The sequence below is a fragment of the Trachemys scripta genome, chromosome 14 (assembly GCF_013100865.1).
Source record: "Trachemys scripta elegans isolate TJP31775 chromosome 14, CAS_Tse_1.0, whole genome shotgun sequence".
Lineage (NCBI taxonomy): Eukaryota > Metazoa > Chordata > Testudines > Emydidae > Trachemys > Trachemys scripta.
The window spans coordinates 1,252,074-1,273,646 of NC_048311.1; the positions used below are offsets into that span (position 1 = coordinate 1,252,074).

The 21,573-nt window shown below is 43.4% G+C and overlaps 1 protein-coding gene and 1 long non-coding RNA gene across 2 annotated transcripts; both read right to left on the reverse strand.

The window, feature by feature from the left end:
* Positions 1-3,465: 3,465 nt before the first annotated feature.
* Positions 3,466-4,404, reverse strand: LOC117887674 (olfactory receptor 8S1-like). Its single transcript, XM_034790355.1, has one exon. It carries the CDS (start codon positions 4,402-4,404, stop codon positions 3,466-3,468), a length of 939 nt encoding a protein of 312 aa, XP_034646246.1.
* Positions 4,405-7,225: 2,821 nt separating this feature from the next.
* Positions 7,226-10,279, reverse strand: LOC117887717. Its single transcript, XR_004648191.1, has 2 exons — positions 10,078-10,279; positions 7,226-9,957 (listed from the first exon to the last, which is right to left on the reverse strand). It is a non-coding gene; the product is annotated as an uncharacterized LOC117887717 (long non-coding RNA).
* Positions 10,280-21,573: the final 11,294 nt, after the last annotated feature.

A 21,573-nucleotide genomic window follows, 5' to 3' on the forward strand; every position in this document is an offset into this window, starting at 1 on the left:
TGTGGGCCATATTTTAAAAGGTCTTTAAGTGACCGAAAACACAGATAAGTACCTAGGACTACCTAGCTCCCATTGACTTCAAAGGGAGTTAGATGCCTACTGGGATTTTCAAAAGCATCCAGGTACATATCTTTCAAAATCTGGCCACATGGTACTCTTCCTTCTGGCCTAGAGAGAGGAATATTTTGAAAACCAAGAACTGGGGAGACTGAAGTATTGGAAGAAGCAGTACAGAAATGAAAGAATTTGGAAGACCACTGACTAGTTCATTATTACATTTAGCAAAGTCACAAACACTCTAATTTAGTAAGGCAGATAGAGAGACTACAGAATGTACATCTGCACATCCATATACTCACACCATCCCTTGCAGAACAACCTGAAATATTAGCCATTATCTTCATTCTCATAAGCAGTGGCCATCATTCTGGCCCCTCCCAAGGGATAGATCTCTCTCTCCTACCATCCACAGACTGGGATGCAACTTATATAATATTTTATGCCAGAGGTTCTGAAACGTAGGTTCATAACCCCCCCCTCCCAGCCTCCAGGGTGTCATGTGGTTATTATATGAGTTGCAAGCTGACAGTCTCCACCCTCAAATACCACTCCGCCTACAGGATTTATAATAGTTGTTAAATATTTTTTTAAATGTGTTTTTAATTTATAAGGGGGGTCACACTCAGAGACTTGCTATGTGAAAGGGATCACCAATACAAAAGTTTGAGAACCACTGTGTTGCACTGACACCACTATATCTTATGCATATTTAGTAGGGTCCCCCCCCCATTTGTATTTCCTCATCCTACTAATATTGATGTGTCTTTCTTCTATAGGTTAGTATATTAATACATGTAACAACCATTTCAGATCATGATCAAACCCATCACCCCTTGCTTAAGCGGATTTGCAGTGATTACTTCCATGATCCTTGTGGCAACACTTACTGGAACATTCTCGCTCCTGCCATTGAGCAAGCTCTTCTTACTTCCCAAAATCTAAAGGTAACGGCTGACCTGTGCCAAGGGTTACAGCCTACTTGACCACACTTATGCTAACTAATGCTTCAGCTAATATCACAAGGATACAGGCCTCTAGGTTTCTTGCATTACAGCTGAATATAATGAAAGCAGCTAAATATAATGAAGGTAAGGCACTGAATATAGTAAAGGCAAGCTAGTCCTATGAGCTACACCAGTCCCCAGTTCCATGGGATATTTGGAAGACTATCAATATCTGGAACTCAAAAAGGGCAGTCAGGGAGAAGGGGCAAACCTGAGTCTAGGAGTAGCAAAGAGTTCATAGTCAGTTCCAGGCCAGGGTCAATACCGAGCGTCAGAGTCCAAGTCAGGTTTCAGGGTCCGAGTCAGGAGGCAAAGTCCAAAACAAGCCACAGTCAAGCAAGAAGTTCAAGAACTTAGAGCCAGAACAGTCATAGCAACTACAGAAGATCCATACTGTTACCTGGACACTTCGCAGACTACTCCTTGGGTTTATATAGGGCAGGAAGCCAATCAAGCGCCGTGGGGCTATCTGCCTATCAAACCCTTGGGGTGGAACTTCTCATGGTCTGTCTCCACAGCAGTCATGGGAAGTGGAGTGCAGGCTGATTACAACTGCTGCTGTGTAGTAGTTTGGATTGGTTAAGTGCCTAATACCTCTGCAGACCTGCGTTCTGGACCCATGGGGTCTTATCCTTCAAATAAATAGAAATAAGAATCTTGGTCTGGTTTAGGGTTTTAAAGTCAATGGGAGAATTAATAGGATTTGGGCGCCTCCCTTACAATCCTTTCAAATCCCAAACTTGATCTCTCTAACAACCAGGGTAACTCTTCATTGCTCACATAGGCTGAACTGAGTGTTTTCATTGTAAATTGCTTTTTAGGTTTTCTGAAGACACAAAACCAAACAAAAACCCGACAGATGTATACAATAGGAATCTATGGATGTGACCTATTACTCTGCCATGGCCCATGGCCCCATTTGGGACCTCAGGACTGCAAAACCTAGCTAGGCAGGTTGGGCTAGAGTGGGATTAAGGGGTTTAACTGGGAGGCAGTCAGAGTGGGGGTGAAAGGTGTGGCCATTTTACACTTGATTCTAACCAATCGGGAGGAAATGGTTGCAAATCTGAAGGTGGAAGGCAATTTTGGGAGAAAGTGTTTGTGAAATGATAGATTTCATGACGGTAAGAAAAACAAGGAGTTCTGCAATTTCATATCTGAGTATCTTCAGGACTCTTGGATGAAAGACACCTGGTTCTTGTGACTAATTACTGTTTAATTTATCAATTTGTTCCAAAACCTCCCCTATTGACAGCTCAGTATGGGACAGTTCCTCTAATTTATCACCTAATGTGAAGGGATCTCCCACCCATCCTCTGCAGTGAAGATTAAGGCAAATAATTCATTTAGCTTCTCTACAAAAGCAATTTCTTTCCTGAGTGCTCCTTTAACATCTTGATCGTCCAATGGCCCCACTGATTGTTTATTTAGTTTCCTGATTCTGTTGTACTTAAAAAAAAATGTGCGGTTAGTTTTTGTGTCCTTAGCTAATTGTCCATCAGTTAGTCCCTCACTACGTGAGCAAGAACAACGTAGGCAAACATCTGAGTGAGAGAAATCTAGGTACCACCTCAGAGCCCTGACCCATCCCATCCAAGATCCTATCTCCAACTGTGGCCATTTCTGATGCTTCAGAGGAAGGAGACAAAAAAAACCCTCCCAGAATACATTGGTGGGAGGAGGCAGGATTCCTTCATAAACCGTGTTGTCCAGCTGAAACCCTGAAGCATGTCCTTTAGGAATATAAGACATAAACCAGAAGTGAGTCCCAGGGTTGCTGAACCCTGCTCCACACCATCACACAGTCATAAATTTATCCAAATCTTTCTTAAAACTAATTAAGTTGTGCATCCCTACAGCTTCTATTAGAAGGTTGTTCCAGAACTTCACCCTTCTGAGGGTGAGAAACCTTTCTCTAATTTCCAGCCTGAATTTGTTCATGGTCAGTTATATCCATTTGATTTTGTGCAAACAAGGAGACAGAATTAGGAACAGGAGCTCTGGCATAACCTTTTTCCCAGTGGTTATGGTACACATCTCAGATGCGGGAGAGCCCCGCTTCAAGTGTCTGAGACGGAGAAATGACTGAAACAGGGATCTGTCCCCTCCCATGCATATGCCCTGGCCACTGCGTCATGGGATCTCTCTCTCAATTTCTCCTGTTCAAGACCCTTCATGAGTCTAACTCCAGCACCCATTGGTTCCAATGGAGCTTTGCTGATTTATACACGCTGCGGATTTGCCCAGTTTACTTCAATGGATTTGCACTGATTTAGACCAGTGGAGGGTTTGGCCCAGAGTGCCATTCTCTGAGCTGAGAATGTCCCAAACACAAGTTACTCACAAATCTATGCTCTCTGACTTAAAAAAAAAAAAAAAAGAGAGAGAGAGAGAATCAACACTAATTGAGAAACCTGAATTTCCACAATATATTCCTTAGAGCTGTTTTCACCTCCTTGTTTTTCAGGCTATAGACAATGGGGTTTAACAAGGGTGTCAAGATGCTGTACTGGATGGAGAACATTTCATCCAAAACCACAGAGGAGACTGAGCTGGGTTTTGTGTACTGGAGAAAACCTGTCACGTACAACAAGCCAACCACAATTAGGTGGGAGCTGCAGGTGGAGAAGGCTTTACGCCTGCCCTCCGTGGAGCGTATCTGCAGGATGGTGGAGATGATGTGAATATAGGAGATTAGAGTGAGGAGGAAGGAGCTCAACCCAAATACCAAAGCAGAAATAAGTAGCACCACTTGATTGGTGAGGATGTCAGTGCAGGACAGTTGTAAGAGAGGAGGGAGCTCACAGCTGAAATGGCTGATTTGATTGGGCCCACAGAAATGCAACTTGAGGGCAAAAATTGTATTAAGAAGGGCATAGAAGAAGCCCATGCTCCATGCACCACTAACCAGCTGAACACAGATCCCTTTCCTCATTGTCTCCACATAACGCAATGGGTCACAAATGGCAGCATAGCGGTCATAAGCCATGGCTGAGAGAATGAAAGCTTCAGTACCAGCCGAGAGGATGAAAAGGAACATCTGGGCAATGCAGCCATTGACAGAAATAGTTTTGTGCTCTGCTAGGAAGTTCATCAGCATATTAGGCACTGTGACTGAGGAATAGCAGATATCAACAAAGGATAAATGGAAGAGGAAGAAGTACATAGGGGTGTGAAGGTGAGAATCAGCTCTTATCACCACCATGATCACTATGTTACCACCCAGAGTGATTAGGTAAATAACTAAGAACACCAAGAAGAGGAAAATCTGCATCTGTGGGTCACTGGAAAGTCCCAGGAGGATAAATTCGGTCACTGTGGTTTGATTTTTCATTGTCATTTCTTCAGGAAATCTGTGACCTGGAAGACAAGAAAAAAATGAAATTAACACTTATCATAAAAATAAACGGAAAGAGTATGTGGAGGTCATCTGTTCCATAAAATGAATGTAAAGAGAGTTCTATTCAATTCTGTAAAATGTGTAGACTTGTTGCCCGCCCTAAAGGGCTCGAGGGGACAACAATGGTCCGTCGCCCGGTGTGCTTGGCACCAATAAAGACACCGAGGGGAGAAAGCAAGCCAAGTTTATTTCAGAGCTCTGAAATGGCACTAGGAGACCAGCATGTCTCAAATCCAGTGCCACAAATACAAACAACTTTTACCTTTTATACTTCAAACTGTTTGCATACATCTCTTTGTCTGGCTATTCCCCCTTACCCCTCCCATCCAGACAACTGTTACAATAAGCTCTACAGAAGCTTGTGAGAAAACTTTCTCAGTCTTTGCGACCTTGAGTTAGACGCCTGCAAACTAACTACCCCGCTTCTTATCTCTATTATTTCTGCTAGTGTGAGTGAAACTGCAGCCATCTGCTAGAAACGCTGACCAATACATTTCTGCTTCAGCCTACTTCAGAGCATGTAAGCAGTTAGCGTAGAAGTAGGTGAGAGTTCCCAAGATGGAGTCACTGTGGTTCACAGACCCAGAGCAAAAGAGCTTCATCGGCACTTGTGACCTTCCACTCTCCCGAGTTACCTGGTAGCTATGCCTAGTGGACCCCAACAATCCCTCCTTTGAGAACACTCAACAAACCTTTGTCAGAGTTTTCTCATACTCTAAAGACAAAATGTGATTAAGCTCCATGCAATCAGGATTATCAATGAGAGGGTATAAGGGAACTTCTGGGGTATGGGAGGTACAAATCTTACGTATGAGCACCTTACAGCAAATGAGCAAAAGAACAAGAACAAAACATATCACCACACCTGTGAGCAAGATGCGAACAATGCTTCCCCCTATATTCCCTAGTTCCCCTAAACCAGGTATCCAACCCCAAAGGGAATCCAAAATAGTGGGTTCTCTTTCCTGGGCCTTCCACTGGTTAAAGGCCTGTTCAGCTGACAAGATGTGCTTGTTAATGTCCTGTGAAAACTCTGGGACATAGGTACAACACTCTTCTCCAATAAGGGCACACACAATTACAACAACCCAAATGCCCAGAAGATAAGAAGAATTGTTGACACTAAACAAGTCAAAAAATAACAAGACCAAATACATAGGCCAGGTCGGCCTTCTGTGAGAAAATAAAACCAATGCTCAGGGTTCTCGCGGGGAGTATGCTGTGACTGTTCAGAAACATCACAACGCATTCCCAGTGACCCTTACTGTCTTTTGAATAACAGCTTAAGTCCCAAATCGTCATTAGCAGTCTTCTCTGCAGGCTGGACAGTCCACTGTTTAGGAGTGGGCACTGCTTTCAGTCGAGAGTGATGAATCCAGTTCTTGTGTCCTTCGACCTTTGCCACTGTATGGGTGACAAGCAGGACGGTGTGGGGTCCCTTCCACTTCTCTTGAAGAGGCTCGTCCTTCCAGGTCCTCACGAGAACGGAGTCACCAGGCTGCAGGGAGTGGACCGGAGTATCCAGCAGAAGAGGCTGTGAATCTTTGGTATACCTGTGAAGAGAAGAAAGAACAGAGACAGAGAGCACATGTACTGAGACAAGAAACCACACCCCATCTCCCACTCCCCTGCCAGAACTGGGGTACCATTCATAGGCCATGCTCTTCCAAACATAATCTCGAAGGGACTAAGCCCTAACCTACCCTTAGGGAGAGCACGAATACGAAGTAACACAAGGGGCAAGGCATCAGGCCACTTAAGAGAGGCCCCCTGACAGACCTTTGAGAGGTGTCGCTTGAGTGTCTGATTTGTGCGTTCCACTACTCCACTGGCTTGTGGTCGCCAGGGTGCGTGGAATTTCCAGGGGATTTGCAGGGCACTTGATATCTTTTGAACAATTTGAGATGTGAAGTGTGTTCCATTATCAGATTCCATTCACTGAGGAAGGCCGAAGCGAGGAATGATTTCCTTGACAAACTTAAGAGCCACTGTTTTGGCAGTGTTGTTGCGACATGTGAAGGCCTCAGGCCATCCGCTGAATCGATCCACTAAGACGAGAAGGTACCTGTACCCTTGGGTCCTGGGAAACTCAGTAAAGTCTATTTGCCACACCAATCCTGGGCCTGGGGTAGGTTCCAGGGTGGCTGGTGGCACTGCTACTCCTGGTCGTGGGTTATTCTTTTGGCAGATTAAACATTCAGCTTGTACCTGTGATGCTAGGGGTTTAAGTCCAGAGGTTAGAAAATATTTATTCATAAGCTGGGTAAGAGCCTCTCTGCCTGCGTGTGTGGTGTCTGATGCAGTTTCTGCAACACTGGTCGAATCAAGCCCTTGGGCAGGAGGATTTTTCCCACTGTGGAATAAAGCCATCCCTCCTTTTCCTGGAGACCAAGACTGTCAGCCAGGTTTCTGTCCTCTTGGGAGTAGTGAGGAGCTGCAAGCTCACCCACTGATGGGATGAGGGCATGCATTTGGACATTCTCCTCTGTTGCTGATTTCAGGGTAGCAGCTCGCTTAGCTTCCCTGTCTGCTCTGGCATTGCCCTGGGTTACATCTTGATCTTCCCTTTAATGGGCTTTGCAATGCACCACTGCTACTGCTGAGGGAGTTGTACCACTTCTAAAAGCCGGAGAATTTGAGACCCATGTTTGACCGGAGAGCCTTGGGCTGTTAGCATTCTCCTTTGCTTCCACAAACCAGCGTGAGCATGCAATACCCCAAAAGCATACTTTGAGTCAGTAAAGGTATTAACCCGTTTGTCTTTTGCCAGCTTGAGTGCACGAGTCAGGGCCACTAGTTCAGCAAGCTGGGCAGATGTTCCTGCCGGTAAACTCTCAGCTTCCACGGTATCATGAAGAGACACAATAGCATAACCAGCCCTCCTTTGCCCATCCACAACAGTACTACTGCCATCCATATACCATTCCAAGTCAGCATTTGGGAGTGGCTGATCTTTCAGATCTGGGCAGCTAGAATACTGAACATCTATGATTTCTAGACAGTCATGTTCCTGCTTTTCTGTCTCTGGTAGCAGTGTAGCTGGATTAAGGGAGGGATAGAACTGCAGGGTGACTTCAGGATTCTCTAAACAGCTTCGCCTGGTACCGAGCAACCCGAGCCTGTGTGAGCCAAAGACCACCCTTAGTGTCCAGCAAGGCTCGGACCATATGGGGAACATACACTTGCACAGTTCCTCCCAGTGTCAGCTTTTCAGCTTCCCCAAGCACTAGAGCAGTAGCTGCGACCGCCCTCAAACAGGCTGGCCATCCCTTTGAAACTTGATCCAGTTGCTTAGAAAAGTATGCCACAGGACGCTTCCAGGCACCTAATAGCTGGGTAAGCATTCCCAAAGCTACCCCTTTTCGTTCATGCACATACAGTTGGAACGGCTTAGATATATCGGGCAAACCCAGGGCTGGAGCTTCCATTAGCTTCCTTTTCAAGATTTTAAATGCCCTGTCCGCTTCTGGGGACCAGTGAAAGGGGTCATGATCCGCTCCCTTAACACATTCATACAGAGGTTTAGCCCACAGTCCAAACTCTGGAATCCATATTCTGCAAAAACCTGCCATGCCCAGGAATGCCCTAAGCCGTTTACGGTTGCTGGGGATGGGAACTTGGCAGATAGCCTCCTTTCTTTCGTTTGAGAGCTGTCTCTCTCCCTGCCTGATGTGAAATCCCAGATATTGAACCTCTGAAAGAGCAATTTGGGCTTTGCTTTGAGATACCCTGTATCCTCGCAGTCCAATAAAGTTTAGGAGACTCACAGTAGCTCTGAGACAAGGGATTAGACCCACAGCAGCAATTAACAAGTCATCTACATATTGCAGCAGGAGGGCTCTGTCTGAATTATCCCACTCCTCCAAGTCTCTGGCCAAACCCTGTCCAAACAGAGTGGGGGAATTTTTAAATCCCTGGGCCAATACTGTCCAACAAAGCTGCCTTTTAACCCTTCGTTTGTCTTCCTTATGCCTTGCAGTATTTTGCAGATCTCACAGTTGCTTGGGCACATTCAGGCCCCCCTTTCTCTTGGTTGTCAGCCAAGTCTTGGCTGTGAACAATGTCCTTGGATTAAACCTGCTAACTGTATTTTCCTCTCAGTTAACTCATTCTGTGCTTTTTCCTCTTCCTTTCTCGCTTCTTCTAACTTACAAAGGAACCTTCCACTCTTCACTCATACACCTTTTCTCCAACCATTAACACATACACATTGCCATTATACATCTTTCCCGTAACATAACTTCTGTATAGAGCTTTGAAGCAACAAACCAGGACGAGCACACTCACTTCTGAGGATTCCAGTCTGTACAACTTCTGGTGCCCAATAGCTTTCCCTTTAAACCTTAAATGCCTTCTCTGTCTTCATCCTTAGCCTTGGCTATAAACTGATTCCGCTCTACTTCAGACAACAGGGTTCTCATAAGTATATTACAATCATCCCAGTCAGGCTTATGACTAGCTAGACATCCTTCAAAGATAGAAATGAACTTGCTTGGATTCGTTGAGAATTCTCCTGCCTCTGCCTTAGAAGCAGCCAGATGTACAGGGTTAAAAGGTACATGCGAGTAGACAGATACTATCTGTGCTGGCCGTTCCTGAGTTCCTGGATGGGCTACCACACTCTCAGTAATCAACGGATACAATCCCACGGGGGGGAGTACTCTCTGAAGCCTGTGGGGGTGGAGGAGCCGAAGGGGACACCGATTCTGGCATTATAACAGAGGGAGGGTTCTGGGGTTTAGCAGCCGTCACTACCGAGCCTGTCGGAGTCAAATGGCACTTGAGCAAAATATCAGTCCTATTTCTTAACACCATAAACGTATACGCATAGAGATGTTCATTCCATTTACCTGTTCTCTGACAGAACAAAAGCAATTGAAGGATCGTGTTGTAATTAAGTGATCCTTCCGGTGGCCACCTTTCTTGGCACTCTAGCTGGTACTGAGGCCAATCAACTGTACAGAACCTTTTCAATTTACTTTTAATCAACTGATCAGATCCAAACACTTTCCAGTTCACCAGAATGCATTCTAAAGGTGTACACTGTACCCTGCCGGCTGTACTCTGTCCCTGCCCCATACCAAGGGAGACTCTGGGCATCCCCAGGTCACAACAGGCAGACACTGGGCGTCCCCAGGTCACAACAGATAAGTCCCCACTGGACTGTTCCTACCTTATCCAAGGGTCCGGTTCTGCACCGTCACTGTCGCCCTATCAACGGGACCGGTTCACCACCGTCGCCCGCAGCTGCTTCTCCACTGTCTGTGTGCGTTGCACCATTGTGCCCTCCGCGGTCGAGCAAATCACGTCTCTGCCGAGGCCCCCGATGAAGTCACCGGTGAGCTCTGGGCATCGGTCGTCGTCGTAATCCGTCGGCCACCAGGAGGGATCCGGGCAAGGCTAAATTTCAGCCTCAAGCCCACCCAGGGACGCCAAAACTGTTGCCCGCCCTAAAGGGCTCGAGGGGACAACAATGGTCCGTCGCCCGGTGTGCTTGGCACCAATAAAGACACTGAGGGGAGAAAGCAAGCCAAGTTTATTTCAGAGCTCTGAAATGGCACTAGGAGACCAGCATGTCTCAAATCCAGTGCCACAAATACAAACAACTTTTACCTTTTATACTTCAAACTGTTTGCATACATCTCTTTGTCTGGCTATTCCCCCTTACCCCTCCCATCCAGACAACTGTTACAATAAGCTCTACAGAAGCTTGTGAGGAAACTTTCTCAGTCTTTGCGACCTTGAGTTAGACGCCTGCAAACTAACTACCCCGCTTCTTATCTCTATTATTTCTGCTAGTGTGAGTGAAACTGCAGCCATCTGCTAGAAACGCTGACCAATACATTTCTGCTTCAGCCTACTTCAGAGCATGTAAGCAGTTAGCATAGAAGTAGGTGAGAGTTCCCAAGATGGAGTCACTGTGGTTCACAGACCCAGAGCAAAAGAGCTTCATCGGCACTTGTGGCCTTCCACTCTCCCGAGTTACCTGGTAGCTATGCCTAGTGGACCCCAACAGACTGAATTTAGAGAAAGAGAGAAGCCAGATGGCATTTGTGTGTTTTAAATAGACAAAATAGGCTGGATACACAAAAGGACTTAGGCGTCTAAAGTGGCAGTTAGGTGCCAAAGTTCCAGAATCAGGTCCTACTGGTATTCACAAATACCCTGCTCAGCTCTGACTAAGGGATAGTCTGATGTGGGGCCCCCTCAGTCTCTCCTCTTGAAGCTGTTCCTCTATGGATAAATCATAAAAGAGGCAGTGCACGGTTACTGTATATTTGGTCTTCTGCATCCAGGGTGAGTATTCTAGCCACCAGGCGATAGAGGAATTTATTCTCTCTCTCTCTCTCTCTCTCCAATCTGGCCTTATGACTTCAGTAGAGCTACAGCTGTGTTAAACCAGCATGGGAACTGCCAGATTTGCGGCAATCAAACTATGGCCAATTTACAATAGCTGGACATCTGCCCAAATCTATGTAAATAATCTCCTTCTCCATTACAGTCTGTCAGTTGTTCTAGACTATTATGTTGAAAACACTATTTAATATCTGTAGTATTTAATTGGATTCTTATCTATTAAAATCATTAGGATTTTTCAAAAAGAATAATAATCATAGAACAGGAAGGGACCTCAAGAGGTCATCTAGTCCAGTCCCCTGCCCTCATGGCAGGACTAAGTATTATCTAGACCATCCCTGACAGGTGTTTGTCCAACCTACTTTAATAAATCTCCAATGATAGTGATTCCACAATCTTCCTAGGCAATTTATTCCAGTGCTGAACCACTCTGACAGTTAGGAAGTTTTCCTAATGTCCAACCTAAACCCACCCTTGCTGCAATTTAAGCCCATTGCTTCTTGTCCTATCCTCAGAGGTTAAGAAGAACAATTTTTCTCCATGCTCCTCATAATAATCTTTTATGTACTTGAAAACTGTTATCATGTCCCCTCTCAGTCATCTCTTCTCCAGACTAAACAATTCATTTTTTACAATCTTCCCTCATAGGTCATGTTTTCTAGACCTTTAATCATTTTTGTTGCTCCTCTCTGGACTTTCTCCAATTTGTCTACATCTTTCCTGAAATGTGGCGCCCAGAACTAGACACAATGCTCCAGTTGAGGCCTAATCAGCGCACTGTAGAGCAGAACAATTACTTCTCATGTGTTGCTTACAACACTCCTCCTAATACATGACAGAATGATGCTTTTTTTGCAACAGCATTACACTGTTGACTCATATTTAGCTTGTGATCTACTATGACCCCCAGATCCCTTGGATAAATACAAGGGAGGGAGAGGAATTATTCCAGCTTATTACTAATGTGACACCAGAACGAATGGATATAAACTGGCCGTGGGGCAGTTCAGGCTTGAAATTAGACGAAGGTTTCTGACCGTCAGAGGGGTGAAATATTGGAACGGCCTTCTGAGGGAAACAGTGGGGGTGACGGACCTGTCTGGTTTTAAGATTAAGTTAGATAAGTTTATGGAGGGAATGGTTTAATGGTAAAATATAGTAGCCAAGGAAAACCAAGCAATGGTACGTAAATAGTATAATGGCCAACAGGGGTCAGGCTAGAGACTCTTGCCTACATGCTCTGGGTCTTACTGATCGCCATATTTGGGGTCAGGAAGGAATTTTCCTCCAGGGTAGATTGGCTGAGCCTCTGGAGGTTTTTCGCCTTCCTCCGCAGCATGGGGCAGGGATCACTAGCAGGAGGGTCTCTGCCGATTGAGGTCACTAAAAAACAGGATTGGGGACTTCAACGGCAGAGTCCAGGGAAGGGTTTTGTGGCCTGCGGCATGCAGGGGGTCAGACCAGATGATCATAATGGTCCCTTCTGACCTTAAAGTCTATGAGTCTATGAATCCCTTTCTGCAGTACTCCTTCCTAGGCAGTCCTTTCCCTTTTTGTATGTGTGCAACTGATTGTTCCTTCCTAAGTGGAGTACTTAGCATTTGTCCTTACTCAATTTTATTCTATTTACTTCAGACCATTTCTCCAGTTTGTCCCGATCACTTTGAATTATAATCCTATCCTCCAATGCACTTGAAATCGCCCCCAGCTTGGTATCATCTGCAAACTTTATAAGTGTATACTCTGTGCCATTATCTAGTCATTGATGAAGATATTGAACAGAACCGGACCAAGAACCAATCCCTGTGGGACCCCACTAGTTATGCCCTTGCAACATGACTGTGAAACACTGATAACTAAACTCTGGGAACTGTTTTCCAATCAGCTATGCACCCACCTTATAGTAGCTGCATCTAGGTTCTATTTCTCTAGTTTGTTTATGAGAAGGTAATGCGAGTCAGTATCAAGAAGAAATGAATGTGACCAGAAAACATTATCTCGACACAGTGACATAAATTTGAAAAGAGGGGCCTGATAGAAAATTAATTGGACTTTTCCTCCTAAGTCACTTAAACTCCGACTCAGTGGGATTTTTGACTCAGCTTTCTGCACATCTGAATGTCAGCCTGTATATACAGTAGAGAACTTATCTTGCCCTCCTGGAAGTGAATGGCTAATTTGACCTCAGTTATTAATGGAAAAGGGAATGAAATCAATGTTCTGTCCAATGACAAAATTACGTTTGTCCCCATACGACCCTAGATAGAAATTAAAGCTTTCCTCCATTATCAGCTCATGAGACAAATGCCTAAGAAAAGAGATGGACCTTTAATTGAATCTGAATGCCAACACAGGCAGATTCTGTGCACAGGAAAATTCAATTCCAAGTGTATTTCCCAGAGAATGCTCCCCCCCACACACACAATCAATACAAACTACTGCACCAACTGATCTCAGCTATCTCAGTGCTGCCTTGAGAAAGAGAGAGAAAGAGAGAGCTGGTTGATTGAAGAAAATCAGTTTTGCCAGCCATAGCCCCTGTGCCGTAGCTAAGTCTGTGTGAGCAGACTGCTGCAGCCAGGAAGACGTCAATGGGACTATGCAGAGACCCACCCCTAGATAAGAGGGGCAGAATCTGGCCCTTTGAAATGAAAAGGAAACAAAAAATAAAAAGGATTAAAAATATGAATCAACTCACCTGCCTTTTAGGTGCAGATCATAAATATGGTGAGATCATTCTGACCTGTGATTTTCTCTTTTCTTCGTCTATCTACCTCCTTATTGCTTTGTCTATCTAATCTGTCTGTCTTTGGAATACAGCATCCAAGGAGATCCAATATTCTTAACCCTACACACCTTGAGAGGTTTCACTGCTCCGGGTAATCAGTAGGAGTGAAGCAAAGAGATTTTCCTTAGCTGACTCCAAGACTAGGTGCTGATTCTTGAGAGTTGTTTAAATGCTGTCTTGTTCCCCCTGGGACAATCTCTGGAGTTCACTCTCTGTAACAAGCTCCCAGTGACATTGTGCTGGGTCAGCCCTTAAGCAATGGTATATGGTACCTAAGAATGAGAACATTGAGGATTGGGTTATCATAGGATCCAAGTGATTAGGTACCCAATCTCAGTGACGGTCAATTAAAAAGGCATGTATTTAGGCTCAGATTCTCAAAGTAGATGAAGGACTTAGATGTGCAAACAGCAGCACATTTCCTCTCCCTAAGACTCCTTTGAAGGTCCTAGTCTTAATGTATAATTACCACAAGAGTGCATCAGAGGAGAAAAAATAGGGAATGACCAGCCATCCTTAAAAAATCACCAGTAGCTGGATACACAGGTTAAGGGATGAGAAAGGATCAAATAGACTGTATAAGATGGCAGGAAAGAACAGGAGATGAGACAAAGGAGGAGCTTTTCTGAATAGAACTGGGTAAAATTTTTCAGACAAGTAGTTTATTCTCTGAAAAATGCAGTTTGGTTGACCCAATACTATTTGTGAATTAGAAAAATAAAGGCAAAATTGTTTCATCCAGGGCCAAACAAACAAAAAACACAACTAAATTCACAAAGCAACACAGGGCACCTTAGTGCCTCCCCAGTACCTTTAACCTAGTGGTTAGGGAACTCACCTGGGTCATGGGAGATCCTCATGCAATTCCTTCTCAGTCTGATGTAGAGAAGAGATTTGAGGTTAGGTCTCCTATCTCTCAGGAAAGTGCTTTAATCTCTGTGCCATAGGCCTTGCTGGAAACCTAAGCCTAAGTAACTGTATTAACCAAACGCTTGGAACCAGAGTAGGCCTGTCTTTGACAGAATAGCAATGCACCAGGTAAGCCCATTCCTGACCAGAGAGGATGGTACATAACACACAGCTCTCTCGAGTAACAACGTAAACACATTCCTAAAAGATGGTACAAGAACACACTTATCCTTCATAAAGATAAGGAGGGGATGACAGAATAATGGATGAGGATGTTTTGTTCTAACTAGCAGGTATGAGTATAAGGGTGGTAACTAACAACATCCGGAGTGTAATATGGCACTTGTTTGTATCAATGTATAAAAGGAAAAGTCCTATGAGGGGCATCTTTGTATCGGCCCAAGGGACAGGACCCTGGTGTCCTATCTTGTCACAGAAATACATTTGTTAGTGTCCCTGTGACACCTTGGACAGGGCGCTTGTACCGTGCTTTGCTGACAATAAACCTGGCTGAGGGCCTTCGCCACAAATCAAGCCTGTGGTTGTTCTTTATGAATAACATAGAGGTCTGCTGAATCGGTAAGCTGCATTCCCTGCTTGTGCAGCTGACACCGGAGATCCAAGAACAGCAGCACTGAGCAGCCTTAACAACTCTCCACAGCACTAACAACTTGATCTATAAGGTATTTTGGGGCAGGGCTTTCTCAGTCTCTCTTAAGTTGTTGTGCTGCTGAATTTAAAAAGCAAAACAACAACAGCAGAAAAACCTGGCTCTAATGCAGCCATGGTGGCACGTAGGATGGGTTTCCATCTTGAATGGTCCTTTGCAAGTCTTCTTCATTTCACAAGAGTCAGGATGGAATGATTTAGGTTTCTGAAATCCCACAAAATTGCATCTTTCAATCTCATTCATGGTTGCACTCGTACTCTACTTCCTTCTACCTCAGCTCTTTAAACCTTCTGTAAAAGCATGCGGTCTTCTGAACATTGTGCATACCCCCACCCTTGCAGTTGTCTTCTCAACTAATGCAAGACTGCAACTTGCTGGGATCATTTAAGTATCTCCCTGTTTGTAACAAAATCAAATCTATGAATGTCAAGGATATGGCATAACTTTTGACACTGAAAACTGTTTTTTAATTTCCTCTTCTCTGGTGTTTCTAATGAATATGTTTCTGCTCTGTTTAACAGCATTGCCATCACTACCATATTGAATACTTGTATCTTAGTTTTCACATCGACATTCTGCCTCCCAAACAGTGGCTTTTGAAGGTGCCAAAATGTCATTGACAGAAGACCCATCAGATGTGTGACTTCTTTAGATATAGAAACTCATGCTGTCAAACAACTACCCAGATACAAAAACCTATTCACCCATTCAATGTGGTTGCCATCTATATGCACCATCAGCAGGTCATGAGTAACCCCATGGCAAAAGAAATTGCCCATCCAAATTATTTGTCAAAGCATTCAGAGAAATCAGGATGAGTTCACAAATAACTCAAGGCCAACACCGCTAACATTTGACTGACTAATGAACAACATGTGTCTATGCCTTTTTTAAGAGATCAGAAACTGCCCCGTACATTTCTGAAAATTTCCTCATATGATCGCTATACATAATTTTGGATTGTATAATATGTTATGTCACAGTACACTATCGGCATTATTTATCTTTGTTCCTCTTTGTGTGGCATCCATCCCTCCATCAGCAACTACCTAACCTATCTATCTGAGTGACAAGATAGGTGAGCTAATATCTTTTATTGAGCCACTTCTGTTGGTGAAAGAGGCAACCTTTCGAACTACGCAGAATTTTTCTTCAGGTCATTGTGCAATGGGTAGGACATCCTCTATGAGACAGATACTCCATATCTTGTGGACATGAAGTCAGCCAGCACCTCAAGGGAGCTAAACCTGCATTGGGAGGACATTGTTTTCCCTAGGAAAGGGATCATGGGGCTGGGAACCAGCAACTGGATAGCGACTCTCACGGTCTGCTGAATGCGGTTTGCTCCTTACATGGGGCACATTGTAAGATGACTGTCACAGTTCAGACCAACTGCATTTGTATTCTCCCACTATGGTCCAGCCAGAGCACCCACTCTCAGGCTTCCCACTCCCCAGCCTTTGCCTATCTTAAGAGGAGACCCACATGTCTCTCCCAGCTGGGGTGGGTATTTTGAGGATGACCAGTTCCCAGCCTTCAATTTGTTATTTCCAGCAAAAGATAGCCTGCCTAACAGACCAGCTTCATTTCTCTCCTTACAGATGCTAAAGAGGGTAATTGCTATGTTTTTAAGTTACCACACAGCTCTTTCTAAGCAAGCATGTTTTTATTCATGATTTCTTACTACAGAGAAAACATATTAAAAATAATAAAAGAATCTACACATATGCTAATAAGCTTAACAGTGATCACACCAACTGCAGCCTGGGCTCTGGTAAAAGCTCTCCTTCAATCCCCACCCAGGATTTTTCCTCCTGTTTCAAGTACATCACCTCCTCAGCTCAGAACAAGAACAACTCCTGACTCTGTGAGTGACTTATTTATCCACTTTGTCTCTTTGAAGAGACCTTGAAAATGTAATCAGCCAGACAATAGGTCTCTGCTCAAAGTGCAGCTTCAAAATGAGGGATTCCAGAGGAGTCAGTCACATTCCCTTCCTCCCTCCCCTAGAATTTCCTTGAAACTCCTCTTCACATGTCTTGTCCCCAAATGTCCTTTGACGTTCCTAATGTCTCCCAGAGATTGCACTAATCAGAACTTCCTCTTAAATGAGCTCCATAAAATACTGTAATATTTTAATACAACCAACTTCAAAGATATTTACCTTAATTCAATAAGGTTTAACTTAATTCATTAAGGTTTGTGCAGGATGTTAAAGGACACTTTCATATCTGTCACAGTGACAATCTTGAAATATAATGTCTCAACCTTTTACTGCACTTACTGGACTCAATTCTTCTTCTAGCCTTACTCCCATCTGTATGGGATTGGCTTTTTGTGTCCTTCTAATCCATTCCAGTCTGTCTTGAATGATATTCCTCAGAAACTCTGCAGCTAATCAAATCCTTTACGGTGACATCCATCCACCTAGTTCTGGGTCTACCTACCCTTCTCTTACCCTCCCCTTCTAAATTTAACCCCCTGTTATCCGATCTTCTTTTCGCATGGCCAAACCTTCTAAGCCTGGAATCCCTCAGCATTTCTACAACTGGTACCACCTTCACACTTCCCCTACTTTGTTCATTCCAAACCTTTTCTATCCTTGTAACTCCAAGCACCTATCTTAATGGTTTTCTTTCCACTGTCTTCAAGATCTGCTCCTGTCTCTTGCTCAGTACCTAGTATTCAGAGCCCTACCAAAGTGCAGGTCAAATTACCGACTTGTAGATCTCACTTTTCACTTCAATAGGCTTTGTGAAACCTCAAATGTTCATAAAAATATTCACATAGTGCCCAGTCTTGCAAAAGGCTCACTCCAGTGAACAGGTAGAACAAATGAGTAATTGAAATTAAGTGTGAGTATGGACCACTGCCATCACTGTGAATCTGTCTGGAGGATTGGGGTCATACATAGTGTTGTTTGGGCTCAAGCATGCAGGTGGTCTAAAAGTGAAAGTCCTGCTATCCTCAGCTGGATATCTACATGCAGAAAGGCTATGGGGATCTGTCCATTTAGTCTAAACACTCAAGTGCATGCAGTATCATGTCTTTAGAGAAGAAGAAATGCACACAAACCAGAATAGCTGAATGGAAAAAGCCCATTCAGGCAGGTCATCCTTTCTTTCTTTCTTTCTTTCTTTCTTTCTTTCTTTCTTTCTTTCTTTCTATAGAATCTGCATAAGATGATGGGGGTGCAGCAATGTTGCGATGGTTTTCCATGCATATGCAGATGATATGAAGGAGACACATGATTAGACTGTGGAACTCCTTGCCACAGGGATACACTGAGACCATAAATGTAGCAAGATTCAAAAAGAGATTGAGTAATAAAAAATCTCCAGAGTTATTATGATTAAGTATGATAACATTATTGGAAGGAATACTAAATATCATGTATATTGTGAGCTTCTTGAATCTTCTTCTGAACAGCTGTTCCTGGTCCCTGTCAGAAATGGGATAGTGGATTTAGATGGCAGGTCTGTCTCAGAATGGCTATTTTTATGACTCTGTGACACAGACATTGACATGACAAGAAGAGAGCCGTGTTCTTCAGTAGCATCCTTGTCCCTGAGGTCTCAAAATACTTTATGTGCATTAATATATAAACGTCTGCAATACATCTGCCCATTTATTTTCCTCAAATTACAGAAGATTTTTACTATCAAGCATCTGTTAAACACCAACCAACTTCTAGTCTTTGTGCTTAAGATAAAATTCAAGGAAGTCCTTGACCCAAAGGACCTAAATATAACAAATACATAATAATAAAAGAAGAAGTGGTATTTCCAGGTTCTTTATTTTATATTACAATTAAGTGAGATTAATACCTTGTCATGTTTGGTTCTGTACAAATGTTAGAGATGGTCAGAAAAAGAAATTTCCATCACTCAGTAAATTCCATATTTCAACATTTGTTTTAAACCCAAAATAGGTCAGAAAGTTGAAATGTCAACATTTTTGTGAAAGGAAAAATCATAAAATATTTGAATGCAGAAATATCTAAACATTTCATGTTGTCCATTTTGATTGAAACTAACCATCCTTTTGACGTGTCAATTTCATTCTTAATCAATATTTTGATCTAAATTACATTCAGATGAGTAATTTTGTAATTTTAAATCGAAATGTCAACTCAATTTTTTTTTTCAGCTTGACATTTTGAAAGAAAATCTATGATTTAATTTTGAGAGGTCAAATTGAAATAAAATTTTTGTTTAGATTTTTCCAATGCAAAAATCAAATATTTTACTTCAAAATTCAGATTTTCCAGAAAAAAAAAAATTCTGCCATGATGTAACCACACTTTCACATTGGAAAAAAATGATGGTAAAAATGTTGACCAGAACTAACAAACTTAAAAGTACCCATGATTGCTGCCATGAAGAATTGACAGTATAACAGAGTGATGCTCAGTAAGCAGGACACCCTGAAAAAAAACAACGAGTAGCTAAATAGAGCTATTATTTATTTAGTAAGCAGGTTGAAGAAGTTTTGAATTTGCATAACAAAGACGGACATGGTTTTCTTCATGAAAATAGTCCCATTGTTCAACTAGTTATATTTATTTTATTTGAAGAATATGAAAGAAGAAATTCTCACTGTGAAAATGGGAGCAGAGGGTGGTGTCTTTCTTAAATGGGACAGAGAGTGCATGCCATCAATACTAGGATGGGATGGGAAGAGTGATGGAAGTGGGCACATATATGGAATTGTGGCTGAACACACTGGACAGGGAAGGAAGAGATCAGGCTTCCATGTCTTGCTCTCCACAGACTTTCTGGCTGACCTTGTGCATGAGGGACTAAATTATTCCCATCCAATAGGAGTTGGGCGCCTGGTTGCCCTAGACTCTTTTGAATAGCTCAACCTGTTGGTTGACTCTTCATTTACCCCAGACAATAGTTCTATAAGCCAAACATTGGCAATGGGTAAATTCAAAGTCATTTTTTTTCCACTGAGACAAGATCCTCAGCTGGCATGTATCGGAGTAGCCCTGTTTATTTCTGTGGAGCTACGTGCTTTTCACCAGCTGGGGTTGTGCATCCAAAGGTGAATTTCACTTGGGTGCAGAGTAGCAGTAGCACTTCACACAATATTTATGATGTCAGTGGACACTCAGGGTTACACAGGGCTTTCCAACTCAACGGTGAGTGATATTTGAGGAAAACAAAATCACTTTAAAATATGAACATTATGGTTAGAGCCTCGTTTGATGTAAATCCATGTACCTACATTGACTTAATGGCACCATGTCAATTTACACCAAGGGATAGGTTCACATAGGGACATGGGTGTTGTGATGCTGAGCATTGCAGTGCCTAACTTTGAGGTGCCTGGAAAATCACAGAGATTCACAAAGCCAGAATTTGGAACTCTGGCTCCCTCCACAATGGAAGAGGAGAGATTTGTACCTATGAATGGGATTTGAAAAAGCCAGCTTGATTTGGTGGGTCAAATCCTAAATTAGCCAATGGGAGATGCTGAGGAGATGGGTGTGACCTAATCACCCCAATTTTTCAAGGTGTGCATTACCTTAATCCCCGGGAGGGAAATACTTTTTCTGCTTGGGATTCCCATCTGGGAACCCTCTAACCCCAACTAAGGTGTATTTTGCAATAAGCCGGAGTGTGGTGGGACAGAGAAGACTGAGAAGGAATTAGGAGGAAGAAGTCCCTCCTTAGTTTTAACTCAGTGGTTCTGGTAGTCACCCAAGAGGGAGGAGACCCCTGGTTCAAGGGCCTGATGAGGAGAAGAGAATTAAGAACATTGACACTACTTGAGAGACTTGAATTTCCTCCAACATTTTCCCTACAGCTGTTTTCACCTCTTTGTTTTTCGGGCTGTAGATGATGGGGTTTAACATGGGGATCAAAATGCTCTACTGGATGGAGAACATTTCATCCAGAATCATAGAGATGGAGCTGGGCTTTGGCTTATTCTTCCTGACAGGTTTTGTCCAGTACACAATCACAATAAATTGAGAGCTACAGGTGGAGAAGGCTTTACGCCTGCCATCCACAGAGTGTATCCTCTGGATGGTGGAGATGATGTGAATATAGGAGACCAGGGAGAGGAGGATGGAGCTCAACCCAAATATCAAAGCAGAAGTAAGAAGCAGCACTTGACTTGTGAGAGTCTCAGTGCAGGACAGTTGTAACAGAGGAGGGAGCTCACAGCTGAAATGGCTCCACGTAATGCAATGGGTCACAGATGGCAGAGTAGCGGTCATAAGCCATGGCTGAGAGAATGAAAGCTTCAGTACCAGATTAGAGGATAAAGAAGAAGATCTGGGCGATTCAGCCCTTCATAGAAATAGTTTTGTGCTCTGCTAGGAAGTTCATCCGCATATTAGGCACCTTGACTGAAGAATAGCAGGTATCAACAA